This window comes from Nannobrachium achirus (genome assembly GCF_963921795.1).
Source record: "Nannobrachium achirus genome assembly, chromosome: 6".
In the NCBI taxonomy this organism is placed as follows: domain Eukaryota; kingdom Metazoa; phylum Chordata; class Actinopteri; order Myctophiformes; family Myctophidae; genus Nannobrachium; species Nannobrachium achirus.
The window spans coordinates 18,147,051-18,166,941 of NC_137815.1; the positions used below are offsets into that span (position 1 = coordinate 18,147,051).

The window sequence follows — 19,891 nt, forward strand, 5'->3', positions numbered from 1 at the left end:
ATATACTGTATATGGAGATATGCTCTGAGAGCCCAAACATGCTTACTCAGTTATTCGTTATGTGAAAGTCCTATGATGTCTATGACATCTGACATCATACCCTTTTATGCCCATACATGGAGATCCCTGTCTGTAGAACCAGCCGTTAGTGTGGTATGTGGCCGATGTGGCCTCCATATATGGGCATTCCCATATAAAGTCCTGTTAAATATGGGCTTAATATTGGTGACATCAGTGGTCTCCATATAGGCATGAAAGGGATTCTGTTAGTTTGACATCACAGTGAAGCCAGAGCGTGATGTCAGAGCGGCAAACCCATTCTGTTAAGAGTGGCTCCCCTGACATCACAGTGACGTCAGAGCATGATGTCAGAGTGACAAACCCATAGAACCACTGTCAGACGTTATAGACAGACAGAGATATACGGACAAGCTGTGACCTGTATTTTTGAAGCGGTGAAAACCGCTTCCAATGAATGGCTTTGTGTGTATCACGCCCATATATGGTCATTTCAGTCCAGAATGAACAGGCTTTTTCAAAAACAGAATGTCCGTTTAATTACCATATATGGTGATGTCAGTCCAGAATGAACAGGGTTTTTCAAAAACACAAAGTATGTTACCTTATGTCCATATATGGTCACTCCAGGCCAGAATGAACAGGTTTTTCCTGTCCCGTACGTGTAAAATATCAGTCCGAATGAATAGGCTTTTTCAAAAAGCAAAATGTGTGGTGTCCCTCCCGGTTAGATGAATGGATACTTTGAGGATTGGTCAAGCTTCACATGACTGCATGCACATGTCTTGTACATGCAGTATCTATTGCAGATTATCAAAACAGATGAAAAATACATTCAGAATAGAGGTTTTATCTGTCCACCGCTTCACTTCGAACCGAGGTTTGATTTTTGTTGTAATTATTGGTTTACAAATATAAACTCTCAAAGTCAAACTATCAAGTCATGAACATATGGTTGTGGTCCTTCCTGTGGATGTGTCAGCCTCTCTTTCCTGAGCAGGAATGCTAGAAAGGTGTGCTCCTCAGAGCGCAGGTCTTCGCCAGGCCGAGCTGTGTCCCTTGTGGAGTGTATAGCTGGCAGCACGCCACAAAGGGAAATATGACCTACGGTTCAACTCTTAGCATGTGAGGAGGAACATGCAAGTCAATGTAGGATTGATTTAGATGTAGAATTCATGATGTGGTGTTTTAGACATAGGTCTGGCCCGCCAGCTCACAAGATTTTTCTTTTTTCTAAGCATTTGTGGCCTCCTGATGGTGTGATTTAAATTGCTTTTGGCTCTGTGTTGTGTAGAGGCCGGTTAGATTCACTAGATTGGATGCTGCGTTCATGATTTTCAGGCGTTTATCTGTAAAACAGGCCAATCTAGCACATCTTGGAAGGTTCTCATAGGCGATATGATACATCCTGATCACGCGGATCCAGAGATAATGTGACTTTGTGTGAAAAATGGTGGAAAATCTAGTCTAGTCTAGCCTACAATATATAATATACAGGCAATAGGACTAGGAATCCAGGGGAATAATTTTTTACTCTACAACTTTGGTTCAAGAGTTAAGCTGGTCACACACTGCTGCATTTTGGAAATCCGAAAAAACGTTTTTCAGGCCAAGGAGAGAGAGCAAGGCACCCATGTGGCAACAGTTGCGAAAATCAGAAATAAAAATCAACCCTTTGTCCGAAAATAAATACGAAACGGTCGGCAGTGTGCAAAAACGTGATTGACATAACGTGAGGTTGATTTTTTTAATTTACTTGCTCCCAAATTCCCTCCTATATTCGTCCGAGAAAACGCAGCCTGTGAGCAACGATCTTCATAGGTCAAAACGTGGAAGTTATTCAGAAAGCCTCTGCAACTCTGTGGTCCACGACCTTGAAGAAGATCTTCCTGAGACAGCGGCTAGCGTTCCCATGCAGTCCATTAGCACAGGGTTCCCACGGTCATGAAATTCCTGGAAATATTTTGAAATTAGAAGAAAAAAGAAATCCAGTACTGGAAAAGTTTTGGAATTGATCGAGGGTCCTGCAAGGTCCTGGGAAAAAATAGCTATGCATTGTCTTTGGTTATTGATTTTGTTAATACCTCTGAAATGACAAATTAAACATTGGCCAAATTGTCAAATATTAGAGACAGAAATTGTGTTGCGAGGCGTTGTGAGCATGTACAGGATCTGCAATTTTCACAATAGAAACGTGTTATACAAAATTCCTCAACTCTTAGTGCTCATCAGGGTGCCGGGGTCCCCAGTTAAAACATGATTATTTCGAGGGTCACAGCCTGAAAAGGTTGAGAACAACTGGCATACACTACCTGTCTTTGAGCATTGCGCATGGGAGTAAGCGACTCGTTATTGAGCTGAATTATTGTTATATAGTCCTGGAAATTGGGTTAAATATTCTGGAAAAGTTTTGGAAATGAATTGGTAAAAATGTGTGGGAGCCCTGCATGCAGTCCATTATCAGCAGGACCCAGCGGAGGAAACATGGACCCATGACTCATCCTGGTTCTCATGTGAGCTCATCTGATGTTCCAACATCTGAGCAGACATACAGCCCTGTTTCAACCTTAAACATTCTCATTTCCGCTCATGTCAGGGACTTTTTATCCCGTGGGTGGCAAAGTTCTGTTTTTAGTTTGTGATGCTCTATTTTAGGACACCAGCTTGCTGTCACCACATTCAGTGTGTTTTTTATCACGACAGAGCAGGCGTCTATTATAGTTGTGCTTACAGACACACACGACAGAAATGTAATGAATTAGAAAACAAATGGCACATACCACATAGGCTCAGTGTAGCCTGACTGTCGCGGGTTCAAGTCCCGATCTACTGTCCTATCAATAAGGACGTAAAAAAAGACCAAAAACATATCTTAAAGAAAAAATAACCAATCTACAAGCTCACAAGCTTGTAGATCTATTTTCACTAGCTTGGGTCCATGGGAGACAGTGAATTTCTCCTTTGGGTCTGGATCTAAAAAGTTTGGGAACCAGTGCTGTGGCATGAAAAAGATGACAGTGGGACCATTCTCCTGAAAGTCAGACTCCAGGAATTCCAGGATCTTGTTGTCAGGTTGTCATGGTGCGGTGGGGGGCCCGGCGGGGGTCAGACACAGGTCATGGGAGGGCTTTAAACTCATTGTGATGGAGGCTAATAAGTGTTCCCAGGAGACGGTCCTGGCATGGCCCCTATGGCACACATGGACCCCCAGAGGGTTGGAAACGGAGGAACGGTTACCAAAATGTTTGCCTGAAAAGACAGCATGCCCAAGATAGTACGCCAGGTTGAAGGTGGTTATAAGCATTATAATAACTTATTTGGAACAGCATGCTGCATTTTTTTGATTGATTGAATGTTTATTTTGAACATTAAAAAAGATACATTAAAGGACAACTTTGTTTTTTTACAACAGGGGTTCATATTTTAGATTGTAATTAGAGAAAAGAAAAAGCGAGTGTTAAAATGTTTTTATTTACTTCATTCTATTGTTTTAGCATGTTTAGTGTGCTAAAACGTGTGCATGGGGGCATGTGTACAAGTGTCTAAATATGTCTTTTTAGACACAATAAGCCTGCAATTTCTTTATTGCTATTTGCAGTAACCCCAAAAGTCACATCTGTCCATGAAAGATTGCAGTGCATCTTGGGATTGGGCTTATTCTGTGTAAAAAGATATATTTAGCCACTTGTACGCATGCCCACAGCCACTGAAATCTAAATCATTAAAATCTCTACAACAATAGAAAGGAGTAAATTAAAACATTGTAACTCTCATCTTTTATATTCTTACAATCTAAAATATGAACCCTTGTTGTAAAACAACAAAGTTGTCCTTTAATACTTTAAAAACATAAATAAATAAATAATGCACAATAATAATAATCATAATTCCAATAGAATAACAGTGACTGTTTGAAAAGGAGTAGGAATGATGCTTATCTGGTCGTATCCCTATTTTTACCATTTAAAAATCAACTTAAATCAGGTCTCTCAAGATTTGAGGGGAAAAAAAGACTTCTGGTGTTCTTGTTCAGAGCGTATTACAATATCCTTTCAATATTGACGTGTGTATGACAAATATTCACACACTATTCATTTTCACTGTCACTAGCCGTGAGCTGATCATTTTGACTGACGTCCTTGGGTGTTGTGATTAATTAAGAGGGAAGCAGGAGGGGGTGAGGTGACACGCTGTGTATGACATACTGTGTATGACATACTATGACATACTGTGACAAAAAGCAGAAGACAGAGCTCATGGAAGCGTGTGAATAATAAAAACCCCAGGGAGCAGGAGATGTGTTGTGGAATGGAGCAGAGAGCCTAAGGCACGTTTATTTGGATAACAAATAGCAGCACATCAATACACCAAGTGTGTGTGTGAAAAGGAAACATTTTCAAAGTTTTTGTTTGTTTTTGGAGCTGTGTGGAACAGAGCTCCCCATAGGCAGCAATGTGTGTCCAGTCTCACAAGTGAGAACTGTCCCGTTGAGTTTGGAACTGTCCCGTTGAGTTTGAACAGGATCTGCGCATGCGCGACACACGCACGCACACGCACGCACGCACACACACACACACACACACACACACACACACACACACACACACACACACACTGCTGCATGGTTAATCGTTTTCAAACCGAAATCGCGATGCGAAATCCCGCGATTAGCGAAATCCCGCGATTAGCGAATCGCAAAGGCTTCTCTGCGAAGTAGACTTCCCAAGCGGAGACGTTTTAATTTTTGAAATCCCTTCATAATTGACTAAGGAATGATCAAATCAAACTGTGGTGACTTTCTTTGCTTCCGAGCATCCACACCGCTGAAAGTGAAAGTGAATTTGGCACAGTGGCCACTGTGCAGGACTCTGCCAGTGCGTGGGAACTAGGGGTTTTTTATTTATTCATTTATATATATGTATATATTATATATATATATATATTTCCATTATAAAATGGATTAAAAAATGGTAAAAAATATTAGGCCTATTATTTTTTCGCGGGCGCGAGCGGGCCCCCATGGGCCCAGAAACGGCTCTGCACACACACACACACACACACACACACACACACACACACACACACACACACACACAGCTCCACTTCGAACCGAGGTTTGATTTTTACATCAACCGCTTGGACCCCAGCATCCCCATTCTGAGAGGAACATTAGCTAAAATAGCCGATCTACAAGCTTACGGTCACAACGCCTCGCAGCGCAAGGCATTGTATTTCTTTGCAGCAGGGTTGCAGCACACCTCCAGTTTTCTGGGAGTTAGTTTTATGTGGGGCATAATAAACATGATAAACATAGATTACGGCGAATCACTGGCAGACTCAATCTTCCTCCGTAATCTGAAGACGACTCACCTCTTCAGATGCCACCCTAGCCCGTAACACTTGCCGTAGGGATCTACACGCTTGTAGATCGTGATCTACATGCTTCTAGATCGTGCCGGGCTCTACTAGGGATCTACACGCTTGTAGGTTGCTATTTTTACTATTTTTGAAAAAAAAATTGAAAGTTAAGTGTGTACAGTATGTCGGTTTTATACATATTGAACCAATGAAAAGCATTAACAATAAGCTTGTGACCCCCATTTCCTGAAAAGTAATAGTTGGGGATGCAGGGCAGGAATTCCATGGAGGCCATGAAGGCCATGGCCGCTGTTGCCCCTCAGTTTGGCCTTGTGCCCCTCAAACCAATGGCATGACCTGAGGCCACAGTGGCCTTAATGCCCCACTGACTGTACCACTTTTTCCTACTGTCTCTGTCTTGTCAATATGTAGACAGTAGACTGTAACAGTAGCTGTCTCTTTCTTGTCATGTAGACACGAGTGTTTTTTTGTTGAGATTCTGAAATCTTAACTCCCCCATCTTTAAACCAATCCAGTGACTTTGATTGGTGCAGGGCTGAGCATGGATCAGATTGTAAATACCATCATTTATTTATTTTACTGCAGATTAGGTTATCATCCCTAACCCTTAAATTCAACAAATTCTTTCAATGGACTAAATCTTGTCTTATTTGATGGCCTTCCTGCCCTGGTATTTGGCATTTGTGCCCTCATAAAATGGACAACACCAAAGGCCAAGTGGCCGTGCCCCTAAAATGATGATATTCCATGCAAGGTTTCCACCCGATCACGATTACACAGTTAACATGGGAATAACTTAATAAGCAAACAAAGTCATGTCTAAAACGTATATAAATGAATTCACTGGCAGACGAGCAAAAGATTCTAACACTAACATACAGTACACAGTGTCATCATTTGTTATTGTTATGGTACTTGGAAATGTTGTAAATATTTCATAGAAACACTGTACAGGCCATATGGAAGGTCAATAACGCAGACATGTCTGTGTCTGCAAAGTTACTGTCTCTGTGACATGGAAACCCCATATGTCCAAAACTGTTACTTTTCGGGATTCAAAGAAAAAAATGGCAAAAGTAGCAAATCTACAAGTTCAGCTTGCAGATCTGCTACTTTTGATGATTTCATCTGACGCTGTAGTTATGATCAATAGGGCGTTAATTTACGAAAAAACACAAAAAGTTTGAATATGGAGATAAGAGGTTTCTGCCCGACTGCGGCGTTATCATGTCTTCGTTTTGTTTATGTGGAAACTATTGAAGTATTCCTCAGAAACAGTGGCCAGTGCATTCTACAGGCCATGGAAACTATTGAAGTATTCCTCACAAACAGAACAGTGAAACAGTGGCCAGTGCATTCTGCAGGCCATGGGAAAGGGAGGGGATGTTGTGGAAATGACACTGGTATTACTGAATGATGGAATCCATGAGCACTACAGGCTCTCTCTGGGTCACTGGTTCTCAACATCTGGTCCGGGGTCCACCAGGGGCCCAAGAGTGTACACTCAGTTAACCCATTAACTAAAGAGGCAGATTCTACAAATAGCTGTCTGTGGATACACGCACATCCAAAAGCACTGCGAAAAATATTATAATAGAAAAGAAGAAAGAAGAAAAAAAGGTCTGCACACTGTCTATAAGCTCCCCAAATACATTTATTAATTGAGCGGAATAAAAAATAACAACGTTTCAGCCTACATGGCCTTCTTCAGGTGTAAACTCAGTTTCTTTTCTCAGATTCTACAAATACCTTCTAATACAGTTGTTCTCACTCCCGGGCTCCCCCAGAGTTACTGTCGAAGTGTCCTTGAGCAAGACTCTGAACCCCTAGTTGCTCCCGCCTCTGCCATTGGTGTATGAATGTGTGTGTGAATGGTGAATGTAATGCACAGTCTCTGTAAAGCATCTTGGATAAAGGCACTACATTATATAAATGCCCCATTTACCATTTATGACTCCTGGGCTCTATTATGATCCAGGTCTTATGCCTTATGCCTTAACTTCTTTGCCTTTTTTTTTTACTATATATACACATTTTTTTCAATATTTCAAATAGCTGATCTGCAAGCTCACAACGTGCAGATGTAGATCAGCATTTGAAGTATTTAAAAATGTTTTTCAAAATAGTAAAAAAAGAAGTTAAGGCATAAGACCTGGATCATAATAGAGCCCAGGTGCTCTTTCTCAGACTGGCAGAGCTTTCAGACAGATTCTGTTCATTTGTTGAGACCTTGACATTCACACTGGTCTTTCTTCATGCTATAATGACGTACCACCAGTGGTCCTCGAGGGGGTTCCAGGTGGTCCCCAGCTAAATGATGGAGAGTTGGTAACTACTGTATATGGACCCTTATAGATCTTTAACTCTTCATAGTGTAAAATGAAACAAATTGGATCCTTACGGGTCCATTTGGTTTTATTTTACAATCTCAAGAGTTAAATGACTGTTAACTAATTTACAAGAAGTCTACACAATTAGAGAATGTAGAAGAATTGTTAATTTGATCGACGTTTTGCCTGTCATGTCACCTATGGCAGTGGTTCTCAACCTTTTCAGGCTGCGACCCCCAAAATAATCATATTTGAACTGGGGACCCCTCACCCTGCACTAACACTTGGAATTGTAGGAGTTGGCATTACATTTAGTTTGATTCGATCTATACCATTGTGAAAATTTCTGCCTCTAATATTTGACAATTTGACTAATGTTTGACCAGAGGTACTAAAATGGTCTTTAAAGTCCTTAAATTGTCACTTTAGATAGCTTCTATATACTGTATGTTGGTTTGTTTACTGTTGAGTGAGAAAATAATGTTAACAGCTAAACATCTTGGGACCCCCCAAAATAATTTGGGGACCCCTCTGGGGGTTCCGACCCACAGGTTGAGAACCACTGACCTATGGTACCAAGCATGGCTTTGTGGACAACATCTTTGTCCAATGATAACAGCATATTCTAAGTTCTGGGTCTGAGAGGCTAAATGTCATCAAACGATGGTTCTGTGGCTCAGATGATGAATAAATAATGGACCTTGATGTGAAAAGGGTTGTAAACCTCGCACTCCCTATGGACAGTTTCTGGGCCAGTGCTGCTCTTCAGAGGGTCTGGTCAGTTGTTAGTGTTTATAATATCAATAATGATGAATATCATATTTGACACAGTTCTCAGCCGCTCCCAGACAGGAAATAGCAGGGCAGCTGCAGCCAATCACTGTCACTGTCACTGTCATGATGCAGGCTGAGACAACTGGGCTAGAGGACATACTCAGAGTGTTTACTCAAGTACTCAACTGTATGTGTTAATCTAGATCTGCAAGTTAAGATTGAGTAAAAAAAAGTACAATATTTGCCTCAGTATAAAGTATTACACACTGGACACAGTCAAGTAAAAGTAACTAAAAGAAATGTGTACTTAAAGGAGTTGTTCACCCCCCCAAAAAAATATTCTATTGATTACTCACGCCATGGAGACTTGAGTTCAATAATATTTTTTTGTATTCGTCACATTCCTAAGACAAAAAATGATTATAAATTTACCCCCATTGATTCTGGATGGGGACCCAAATGCATGGCCCCGGATGGGGACACAAATGCATGGCCCCGAATGGGGACACAAATAAGGCCCTGGATGGGGACCCAAAGGCATTTGGGTCAGAATCAAATGGGGTAAATTTAGGGTCAAGGGTCAAGTAAATTTACCCCCATTGATTCTGACCCAATTGCATGCAATCCAGGCCCATGCATTTGGGTCCCCATTCAGAATCAATGGGGGTAAATTTACTATAATCAATTTTTTGTCTTAGGAATGCAACAAATACTTTTTTATTTAACTCAAGTCTCCATGGCGTGAGTAAGTCATTTTGGGGGCGAACTACTCCTTTAAGTACAGTACTGTAAATGTACGTAGTTACTTTCCACCACTGGTCCCCTGACATCCTCCTCTTCTGTTTGTTTGAGTTGGAGCGAAGGCAAAACAAAAAGATCAAGTCCCTAAGATGTTTTTATCTTTCTAGAATTGGAAAATATGAGGATTTCTTGAAGATGGGCATTTTAGAAGTGGACCTAATGAACCATGTCTCTGTCACAGAGACACAGAGTCCAGCCCCTCCCCCATGCACCCCACATCTCTTTAGTCATATTGTATATTCTACTGTGGGAAAGTCCAAGTCTATGTCATATTATTTACACACTAGTTTCCTGTCCCCACACACACACATGCACGCACATGGACGCACATGCGCACGCACGCACACACACACTCACACACACACACACACACACACACACACACACACACACACACACACACACACACACACACACACACACACACACACACACACACACACACACACACACTGATGTGGGAAAGCAGGGAGTCTCTTGTTGTACATCGTCGTTGTCGGGTGAAAACTTTTGTGCGATGGCCTTGTACGATGAAGCAAATTTGAAACTTGGAGATACAAGGTTTCTGTCGGACAGTGACGACATGTATCTTTTCATTCATTCTTGTATGCGTTAATAGTGTCATTGGATTTACTATACATTCCTTGGTCCTGGCAGTGGCACCAGGTCAACTCAGGACACAGTGGATCTACAGAACATGTTTAATGAGCCTCGAACAATCTGGGTGGGCCTGAGGTTTTGTTGAGCTCAGATATTATTATAATGACAGGTAGATGATGTCAATGTGACCTTTTTTATTCTCTCTGATCAATGTCGGTGCCTCAGTAGCCTGGCATGGCCAGACTAATATCATCTGCTGAGTGCATTTTTATTTTATTTTTTGCAATGTCAGATATGTCTGGATTCCAGGCTAGTGCCTCAGCATGGTCTTAATTGTTTTGGGGAGGCCAGGCCTTTGGTCAATAGAAATCAATTGCATCGCGAGGCGGTGTGTGCTTGTAGATCTGATATATTCACTAGTTTTGTGCGACAGTCTTGCGTGATGAAGCAGGGCTTTTACTTTATGAAAAAAACATACACATTTTAGACTTGGAGATACAAGGTTTCTGCCCGACAGTGACGATATTTTACCCTAAATTCCAAGGGTGCATCTAACTCTGAGAGTGTACAAACGAGTCCATTTAGTCCCCTGGCGGCACCCAGACCCACCGTTGAGAACCAGTGCCCTGGCGGTATACCCGCCAGCGGAGGATGATGATGGAGGATGTTGGATGCCGGTATGTGCCTGCCAGGACAGATAATGGATGAGACGGTTGACCTTTGACACACAGAGGTTGTGACCCCGGGGTAGGAGGTCACAGAGTGAATAGTTCCCACACTGGCTCCTCCCACTTCCTGTCAGGTTTCCGTGGATACGCCGACACTTCCTCGGAGCAGCACACATTTCACGGTGAACGGGGGAACGTTTGACAATTATCTACCAGCCTGTTTCTGAACTGTGGTTGATCTGTGAACGTATGGAGTGGAGACAGACGGACAAAAGAGAGCAATTGATTGATTGATTGAAGAATTTTTTGGAAGTTTGCAATAGGAAAAAGTACAAATCACTGGTATAAGGTAGGGCATTCACCAAATATTCGAATATCACAATATCACATATCAACACATGTTTCTATGTCAGCAATCTGGCCTGCCATCATCAAAGAAAAGGTCCTTTTCACTTAACTGGAGCACAGTTAGTCTGTTCTTGAGAAACTACTATGTCAGTGGTTCTCAAACCTTTTCATGTGAAGGACCCCCAAAATGATATGTATTTGGCCACGGACCACGGACCCCCATCTCAAAATATTTAGTTCCACGGACGCCCCCAGAAGCAAAATTTGAGTTACAAACGTTCGCTTTGAAAAATACATACATTCCAAGATTTTGCACACGTTTTCACGACTTTTCCAAAAATAGCAGATCTACAAGCTCGCAGCGCGGCACTCGGTGCCGCGCTGTGAGCTTGTATATCTGCTATTTTTCACCGGTTAAAGCATTCAATAATTCTAGGCAACCGTCTGCAAGAAACGCATTCAAGACAGACACAGACGGACCGACAGACGAGAGAAACAAACAGAGAGAGAGAGACAAACAGAGCGCTCCAGACAGCTGTGCGTCTAAAGTGGTGAGGGCAGTTGTCGGGGAGGCAGAGAGCTGCACAAGCAGGCGTGTGCAGGAATCCTAAAGACTCACAGCTGAACACAGAGACTTCATCATTACTAGACACACACGCGTGCACATGCACGCACACTAGCAGCAGTAAACATTAGCAGGACGTATGCATTTACTGGCCTTAAAAGTGATCTAATTTCTGCACAGATCACCATGATGTTGACCCCACAAACAAGGTTCCTTAACATGTGCACACATGCATGCAGTGTTTTCAGGACGGGGACGATAAAATGTGCAGGTCCGTCACACTTTGCTGTCACACTTACTCTGGCATGATACTTTTGCCTAGCAACGTGATTTCAACTTCGAAAAGCTCACACGACTTGTCCTGGCGGTCACTTCTCGCCCTTAGGGCGTCTTACTGGTATTATATTATTTGAATTGCAGTGAAATCCAAAACAATATGTGGTATGATTCGTTAACCCCGCGCCCTAACGTTTGACTGTTTTGACGGGGCTCTTGAACACTTGAAAGCAGGACAATGCAGGACAAACCGGGACGTCCCCGAATCGCAATATTGTATTGTGCGACGACAGGGCCGTTCACTTGCAGTAAAGAACTAAAGTTGTTGTCAATAAACTGCAGTTTATACATTACTTGCTTTGCAGATATGCACACACAACTTCCATCGCTGATCGCAAACAAAATGTCTTCTCTTGCGTTATCTTTTCCTTCAGGTCGCACAGAGCTCTGAGTCTCATTGCCTTCACAGAGCTGTGCTGAATTGTGAAACATGAAATAACATAAAATGAAATATTAGAATGATCTGAAACCAGGCATCGTCTTGTGAATTTATATTTCTTTGACAATGGAGCCAAACTGTTTGTAAACACACTCTTCCACAGAAACGTGGAAGTGTTTTTCTCTTTCTGCAGTTGACCTAGTTGTTGGACAGACAGGCAGAGAGAGAGAGAGAGAGAGAGAGAGAGAGAGAGAGAGAGAGTCAGTCCTGACAGTGAGAGTTTGCATGGTTTGTCATCTGAGCCTAAGTATGGAGCTTACATGTCTGCAGCGACCCTGAGGATTAGACCACCGTTTGTTAGGGCTGAGTGTGTGTGTGTGTGTGTGTGTGTGTGTGTGTGTGTGTGTGTGTGTGTGTGTGTGTGTGTGTGATCCTGAGGCACTCTAACAGGTGTGGGGTGTGTGTGTGTCAGTGTGTGTGTGTGTGTGATGGTGAAAGGCCTCTTTGTTGTTGCAGATTCACCCACACAGTGCGGGGCCACGGCATGCCAGGCCAACGCCCACCACCACCACACTTAGCGGCTTAGAGCGACGTGTGTTTGTGCGTGTGTGCGTGTGTGTGTGTGTGTGTGTGTGTGTGTGTGTGTGTGTGTGTGTGTGTGTGTGTGTGTGTGTGTGTGTGTGTGTGTGTGTGTGTGTTGTCTTACAAAAGGGCCAGTGACTGTCTCTACCATCTCTCCTCATTTAACTGGCCTCTAATGACTCTGCATTTCTCAATGATGAAATACAAATACAGGATTCAGTTTTGCTGTGTGCGTGCATGTGTGCTCTATAGTCTAGTCTTAGTCTGAGTGACTAAGCTCATGGATGTTAAGAACACAAGTGACACAGTTTTTTTATACTCTATCCACAACTTTCCAACATCCCATGGTGCATTGCGCAGAAGGCGAGCGGCATTTCCGGCATCGCATCCGAGTGTGATCTACAAGCTCACAACGGTTCCATCTGCGACGCGACGTGAGCTTGTATGTCTGCTGTTAACCGGAAGTGTCCTGCAGATAATGCTACAGTAAAGTTGTGGAAATAGGTGGATAGCATTGCATTTGGCCGCAAACCCCCATTTGGAAACATGTGGTGCCATTGACCACAATACAAGATTTGTGTTGTTAAAATGTTTCAAAATCAAAACTATTCCAAAATGCTCAATTTTTTTTCAAGAATCTTTGAAAATAGCAGATCTACAAGCTCACAGTGTTATAGATAATCTATTTTCAAATAGCCTACCAGTATGGTTACATTTGGTTGAACTGATTTTGACCCTATATTAGCTGCTTTTTGTTGGGGACCCCCTGTAATCTCCTCAAGGGCCCCTAGGGGTCCCCGGACCCCACTTTGAGAACCACTACTGCAGGGTTCCCCAATAGGCGGCCCGTGGGCCATTTGCAGCCCGTGGGGGACTACTGTCTGGACCCCACCAACCCCAGTAATAATGGTGGTATAAGAGCAGCAACAACACTAGTACATCGTCATTGTCGGGTGGAAACCTTGTATCTCCAAATGTGTATGTTCTTTCGCAAAGTAAAGCCCTGCTTCATCATACAAGGCCGTCGCACAAAAGTAGTGAAAACAGCAGATCTACAAGCACACAGATCGGCTGTTTTCAATAGTTTAAATCATTTTTAAAATGATGGATGCAAAACGAACGGTTTTGGACATACAAGATTTTCACCCGACAACGACGATATCTGAACGGTCGCTGGAGTAGCCGGAACGCCACCGTCGCCCCCTGCAATGTTGTGGCCCTCGGCTTGGTACCCTAGACATAATTCGGCCCTTGGGGAAAACTAATTGGAGAACCCTGCACTACTGTATAGTATAATGGCAGTGTGAAACCTTGTGGAAACAATTTGCAATGTCTCACGTCACTTGCACAACACAGAGTTATTTTAGGAGGTGCAGAGAGGATGCTCAGCAGACTGTTAGAGGAAGTGTGTTTCCTTAACAGAGTATTTCACTTTAACTCTCAAATACCTGGAACGTGCCCGAGTCGCGTTAGATTTTAACCACTTTAACCATTATTGTATGCTTTAACCTTAGAAAAATAGCAGATATACAAGCTCACAGCGCGGCACCGAGTGCCGCGCTGCAAGCTTGTAGATCTGCTATTTTTGAAAAATCGTGAAAATGTGTGCAAGTCTATGAATATCTTTGACCCGATCTTTGACCCGACTTCTAAATCCTTCCTCTAAATCAGTGATTCTCAAACTTTTTCATGTCAAGGACCCCCAAAATTACAGGTATTTAGCCACGGACCCCCATCTCAAAATATGTTGTTCCAGGGACCCCCCAGAAGCAAATATTTGAGTTACAAATTTTTGCTTTTAAAAAGATATATTCAAAGACTTGCAAAGAAAAATCGAGATTTTTCAAAAATAACAGATCTACAAGCTCGCAGCGCGGCACTCGGTGCCGCGCTGTGAGCTTGTATATCTGCTATTTTTCAATGGTTAAAGTAGTCAATAATCCTAGGCCTAAATGGGTTAAAACACGTCTGGGCTCATGTTAACGTCCACTCTGTGCTGGAAAAACATACTTTACATCAGTAAAATGTCATCAATACTGCAATATAGAAATACTCTGGAATTCTGGATTCGAAGTCTGGAATTCAAAATGTACACGAATCAATGAACTTATGAAAGTGTTGGCATCAAAATGTATAAAATGGCCTACAGTAGACGTATAAAATAGGGCTAAAGTGGTTAATGTATGTTTTATAATATTATAATTCATATCTGCAAAGTGACTAGTAACTAAAGTTTTCAAATGATTGTAGTGGAGTAAAGGTAAAATGAAATTGGAAATATTCAAGTAAAGTACAAATACCTCAAAATTAAGTAAGTAAGTAAAATGTACTTACTCCACTACACCACTGCATCCATTCATGCCTCTTATTTAATTGTTTCCCCTTTATTTTAAATGTGTATCTGTATTGGATGCATATGTAGTTGCATTAACATTATTACATATATTATATGAGTCCATGCATGAACTCCTCATGCATTAGAGGACAGAATCAGTCACCTCTTGAAGGAAAGAGTCGTTTCCAAAGAGTCTAACATGGTTAAAGTGGAGTTTGGAGTTCAAGGGGTTCATGTACTCTTCCCAAACAGTGGGTCAGGGACCGTTTGTGGGTCACAGACACATTTTTATGGGTCTTGAGTAAAAATCCAATTTTCTTTTCCTATATTTAAAAAAATATATCTATATATTTCAAAAGATTTATTTGTGTAAATGTTTATATATATATATATATATATATATATATATATATATATATATATATATTAACAAACAAACAAATCTTAGAAATTCCATAAATATAAAAAACCAACAACTAAGAAGTAGCGAAAATAGACGATCTACAAGCTCGCAACGCAGCGCAAAGCGCTGGGTTGTGTGCTTGTAGATCTGCTGTTATCACTAGTTTGGGTCCCGGGCAAATGTCTAATCTCTCTTTCGGGTCTCGATCTGAAATGTTTGGAAACCCCTGCTCTGGGGGGCATGGCTGATCAAATTCATATCAAATATGTAAATATTGAATCAAGTAACTTAAGAAATACCTTTTTATGCTGATTTATTATTTTGTTGTGCTCCAGTGTCTCATGCCAAAAACAGCTGTTCTGCAAATCATCGTGAGCTTGCAGTCGGCTATTTTCGGTGTACAACATGACGTGCAAGTATATATCAGGCTTTATTTCCAGTGGTGTAAAGTGAAACAATGAAGAATCGCCAGCACACAAGGAATATCCTTTTCACATGGTTTATTTACCTCTCTGGAGGTAAATAAACCATTCTGGCGATTCTTCACTGTTTCATGATATTATTGAGCTGTGCACCGTACAGACTTTATTTCATTTGGAGTGTTGCAGGCTTTCTGCTTTGTTCACTTTGTTCACTGCCACGTGTTTGTGCTATGTTGCAGTCACCTCTCTCTAGTGGTGTAAAGTAACTAAGTACATTTACTTAAGTACTCTACTTTAATACAATGTTGAGATATTTGTACTTTACTTGAGTATTTCCAATTACTTTTACTTCAACTCCACTACATCTCGGGTCCAGCCTACTTTTTACTCCACTATGCAGATATAAATTACAATATTATAAAACATACATAAACGAATTTAGCCCTATTTTATACCTTAGCCATTTCAAAATAGACGATCTACAACGTATCGCGCCGCGACACGTTGTGATCTGCTATTTTCAAACATTTTGTACTTTTACTTTTGGTGCTTAAGTACATTTTGATACCAATACTTTTACCTGTAAGGGTGCCCTCACACCAAAATACCTATGAGAGTGGAATCTGCGTTCCGCCAATGCGTTTCAATGATAAGGGAGCGTTTTTTGCAGAAATCCTCTGCTGGCATGAAACCGCTTCACTCATTGAAATGCATTGGCGGAACGCGGATTCCACTCTCATAGGTACTTTGGTGTGAGGGCACCCTAACAGAGTATTTCTACATTGCAGTATTGATACTTTTACTTAAGTAAAACATTTGAGTACTTTTTCCACCACTGTTTTCAGAAGAAGTACCTTGGAAGTGAAAATGCCCCATCGCCTTTATAGGTATTCTCTTTCTGAGAATGAAACCACGGCTCACACGCACCTGTCCATGTTACTGTGGCTGCCACTGTGTATTTCTCTCTTGTGAAACTGAAACGGGCACTCGGGTGACTCAATGGTAAAGTCCCTGCCCACCACCAGTCCACCACGGAGGTTGTGGTGCATCCGGCTTTGTGGAGGGTCTACACACGAACACAGTATGCCCGTGTTCGGGGGGAGGGAGGTCGGGCAGCCCAGCATTGCTATACCTTGTTGGTAAACTGTGTCTGCAGCAACGAATCTCTGGTATAGACAAGGCAAAGCAATATGCGGAAATGTAACTTTAGTTTGCACACAACGTGAAGCAAAGTAACTGAATCGACTAAGTGTCCCTCGGAAATGAAATGCTGTTTCATCTTCACCCAGCTGATGGCTGCTCAGCAGGGGAGCAGTTAAGGGTTATGAATTGCTCAGGAACACTTCGACACATAGGCCGGAGTCGGCAGGCCAACCGGTGACCTTCTGATTCTCTGCCCATTAAGCTACGGCCGCCCCTCTGAAAAGATGGTCATTAGCAGTAATAGATAGATAGATACCTTTATTATCACAAGGGGGGAAATCAGTTGCCCAGAGGCAGCACAGCAGTATAAGGTTATTTACAAAGTTACAGAGAAGTAAGAAAAAAGATAAAGAAAACTAAAAAAAAACAAGAACAGAGTACAGTACGTCAATAAAGGGAACAAATAATATATATATATATATATATATATATATATATATATACATAAAGTGTCCTTATAGGCACAACTATCAATATAGTACAGTGCCCCCAAATCAAAGTGACCATACCAGTCAATGCTACTTAGTGCAACAAGTATCTCACCATCATGTCAAACACAAGCAAAAATACTCAAAACTACTAACACAACCTAATAGTGCAGAGTGTCCAAAGGTCAGTGCGATATAAAAACAACTAGAAAAAGAAAGAAACAAGAGAGGGTGGCGCAGTAAGAATACTTGCTGGGTTTCTCTCTTAGTCAAAGAACTTTAAAGGTATTGCCTTCTTTGTCATGTAAAGCCTGCTTTAAGTGAAAGGTTTTGTCGTCCTGCCTTCCTTTGTGCTGCCATTTATTTCCTACTCTCCTCTTTTGTATTGTGTTTCAGAACAAACTGGCGAAGGCGCTGTATGACAACACGGCAGAGTGCAGTGACGAGCTGGCCTTCCAGCGCGGGGACATCGTGACGGTGACGGAGCAGAACGTGGAGGGCAGCAGCGGGTGGTGGAGGTGCTCGCTGTACGGCCGCCAGGGCCTGGCGCCCGCCAACCGCCTGCAGCTCCTCCCGCAGCGCTGGTCCACCCCCGGCCGCCTCGCCCAGATTAAGGCCAAGTCCGTGGACAGCCCAGGAGGAGACGGTCCTCACAACAACATCTACCAGATCCCCAACGCTGCGCTCAGGCCGTCCTCCGCCGCCCCGGCTCACGGCGGCGGCGGCGGCGACCTGATCTACAAGGTCCCTTCCACGCCTCTGAACAACGCGCCCAGAAGCCCCCCTGCGCTGGCGGCACTCAAGTTCAGCCCGGAAGGGCCGGAGGGCATCAAGGTACCGATGGTTTTCTATTTTTTTTTGTAAGACGCCTCAGGGCGACCTCGCCCTGTAGGGCGAGGTCGTCAAATCCTTGGCCGTCTGGCCAGTGATGTATATCGGACCAGTTACCCATATATGGAGGCCCCTGGTACCCACATATATGGAGATATGCTGTGAGAGCCCAAACATGTCCTATGATGTCAATGACATCTGACGTCATACCCTTTTATGCCCATACATGGAGATCCCTGTCTGTAGAACCAGCCGTTAGTGTGGTATGTTGCCGATGTGGCCTCCATACTGTATATGGGCATCCCCATATGAAGTCCTGTTGGATATGGGCTTAATATTGATGACATCAGGGAACTCCATATATGGGAATAAAAGGGACATCACAGTGAAGCCAGAGTGTGATGTCAGAGCGGCAAACCCATTCAGAGTGGTTCCCCTGACATCACAGCGATGTCAGAGCATAATGTTAATGCGTTGTTAAGGGTTGTTTTACATCCATGCATAGCTCATGCTCCTGCTCAGAAAGATTCCAGGTCGGCATGTACCCGCATGACATGACCAATCCAATGCTGCACGCAGCCATTTCACTATTAAGTTAATGAAATGCCACCCCATTCTTTCTAAGCAAAATGCCAACATGTCCGCCGTGTGAACACGGTCTATTCTGTGACCCAAACCACATGCCTGCGCGGTTCAGACGGTAGCCCTGTGTCTGTGGCTCCGGGGTCAGCGCTTGGTCCTCTTGTTCCTTGGGAAGTGTTAACTTTCATGATTAGAGGGGGGAGGATGTCGCTGAAACGCCATGTTCTGAAGCCCCCCGCTGACAGAAAAGGCTTACAGATGGGGACCAGAGGCCCTCTCCTAGCGGGGACAGGCCTTTATAGGGCCTCGTAAAGGCAGACTTCAGACACCGGTAAGTGCAAACAGCAGCACAATAAGCAGCCCGGGACGCTACACAAAGCAGAGGGGTCTGTGCTCTGTACCAGAGGATCTGTACCAGAGGGTCTGTACCAGGGTCTACCAGAGGGTCTGTACCAGGGCATTCACGAATAGTGATTTTTAGTATTCGAATTATTCTACCTCAAAGTATTCGAATAGTCGAATATTGAACAGGACTGGCCAAACTGTCAAATATTAAATAAGCAAGAGGTGAACATTGTGAAAATAGCCAATCTACATGCTCACAACGCCTCGCAAATCTGCTATTTTCACAATATTTATCTGTGGAACCGAGTCACATTAAATGTAATACCCACAATTCCAAGTGCTTGTCAGGGTGGGGGTTCCCAGTTCAAATATGTTTATTTTGGGGGTCACAGCCTAAAAAGGTTTGAGAACCCCTGAATTTACAAATTTATCCACCAGGGGCATTGACAACTCATTCTTATGACTTCCTATCTAGCCAAGCTTTTTAAACTATATCTTTTTTAAAGAGACAACTATTAAAAAAATAAGAAAATAAGCGAATATTCGACTTCGGTGAACAACG

At 42.7% G+C, this 19,891-nt stretch overlaps 1 protein-coding gene across 1 annotated transcript in view; it reads left to right on the forward strand.

The window, feature by feature from the left end:
• Positions 1-1,020: 1,020 nt before the first annotated feature.
• The window catches only part of cass4 (Cas scaffold protein family member 4), a gene marked incomplete at both ends in the record, with an annotated part of 34,612 nt that continues 15,741 nt past the window's right edge, over positions 1,021-19,891 (forward strand). Inside the window, 3 exons of the mRNA XM_080727994.1 lie at positions 1,021-1,086; positions 1,313-1,318; positions 17,968-18,405. Of these exons, the coding sequence (XP_080584120.1) occupies positions 1,021-1,086; positions 1,313-1,318; positions 17,968-18,405 (510 nt within the window). The remainder of the gene's footprint in view (positions 1,087-1,312; positions 1,319-17,967; positions 18,406-19,891) is intronic.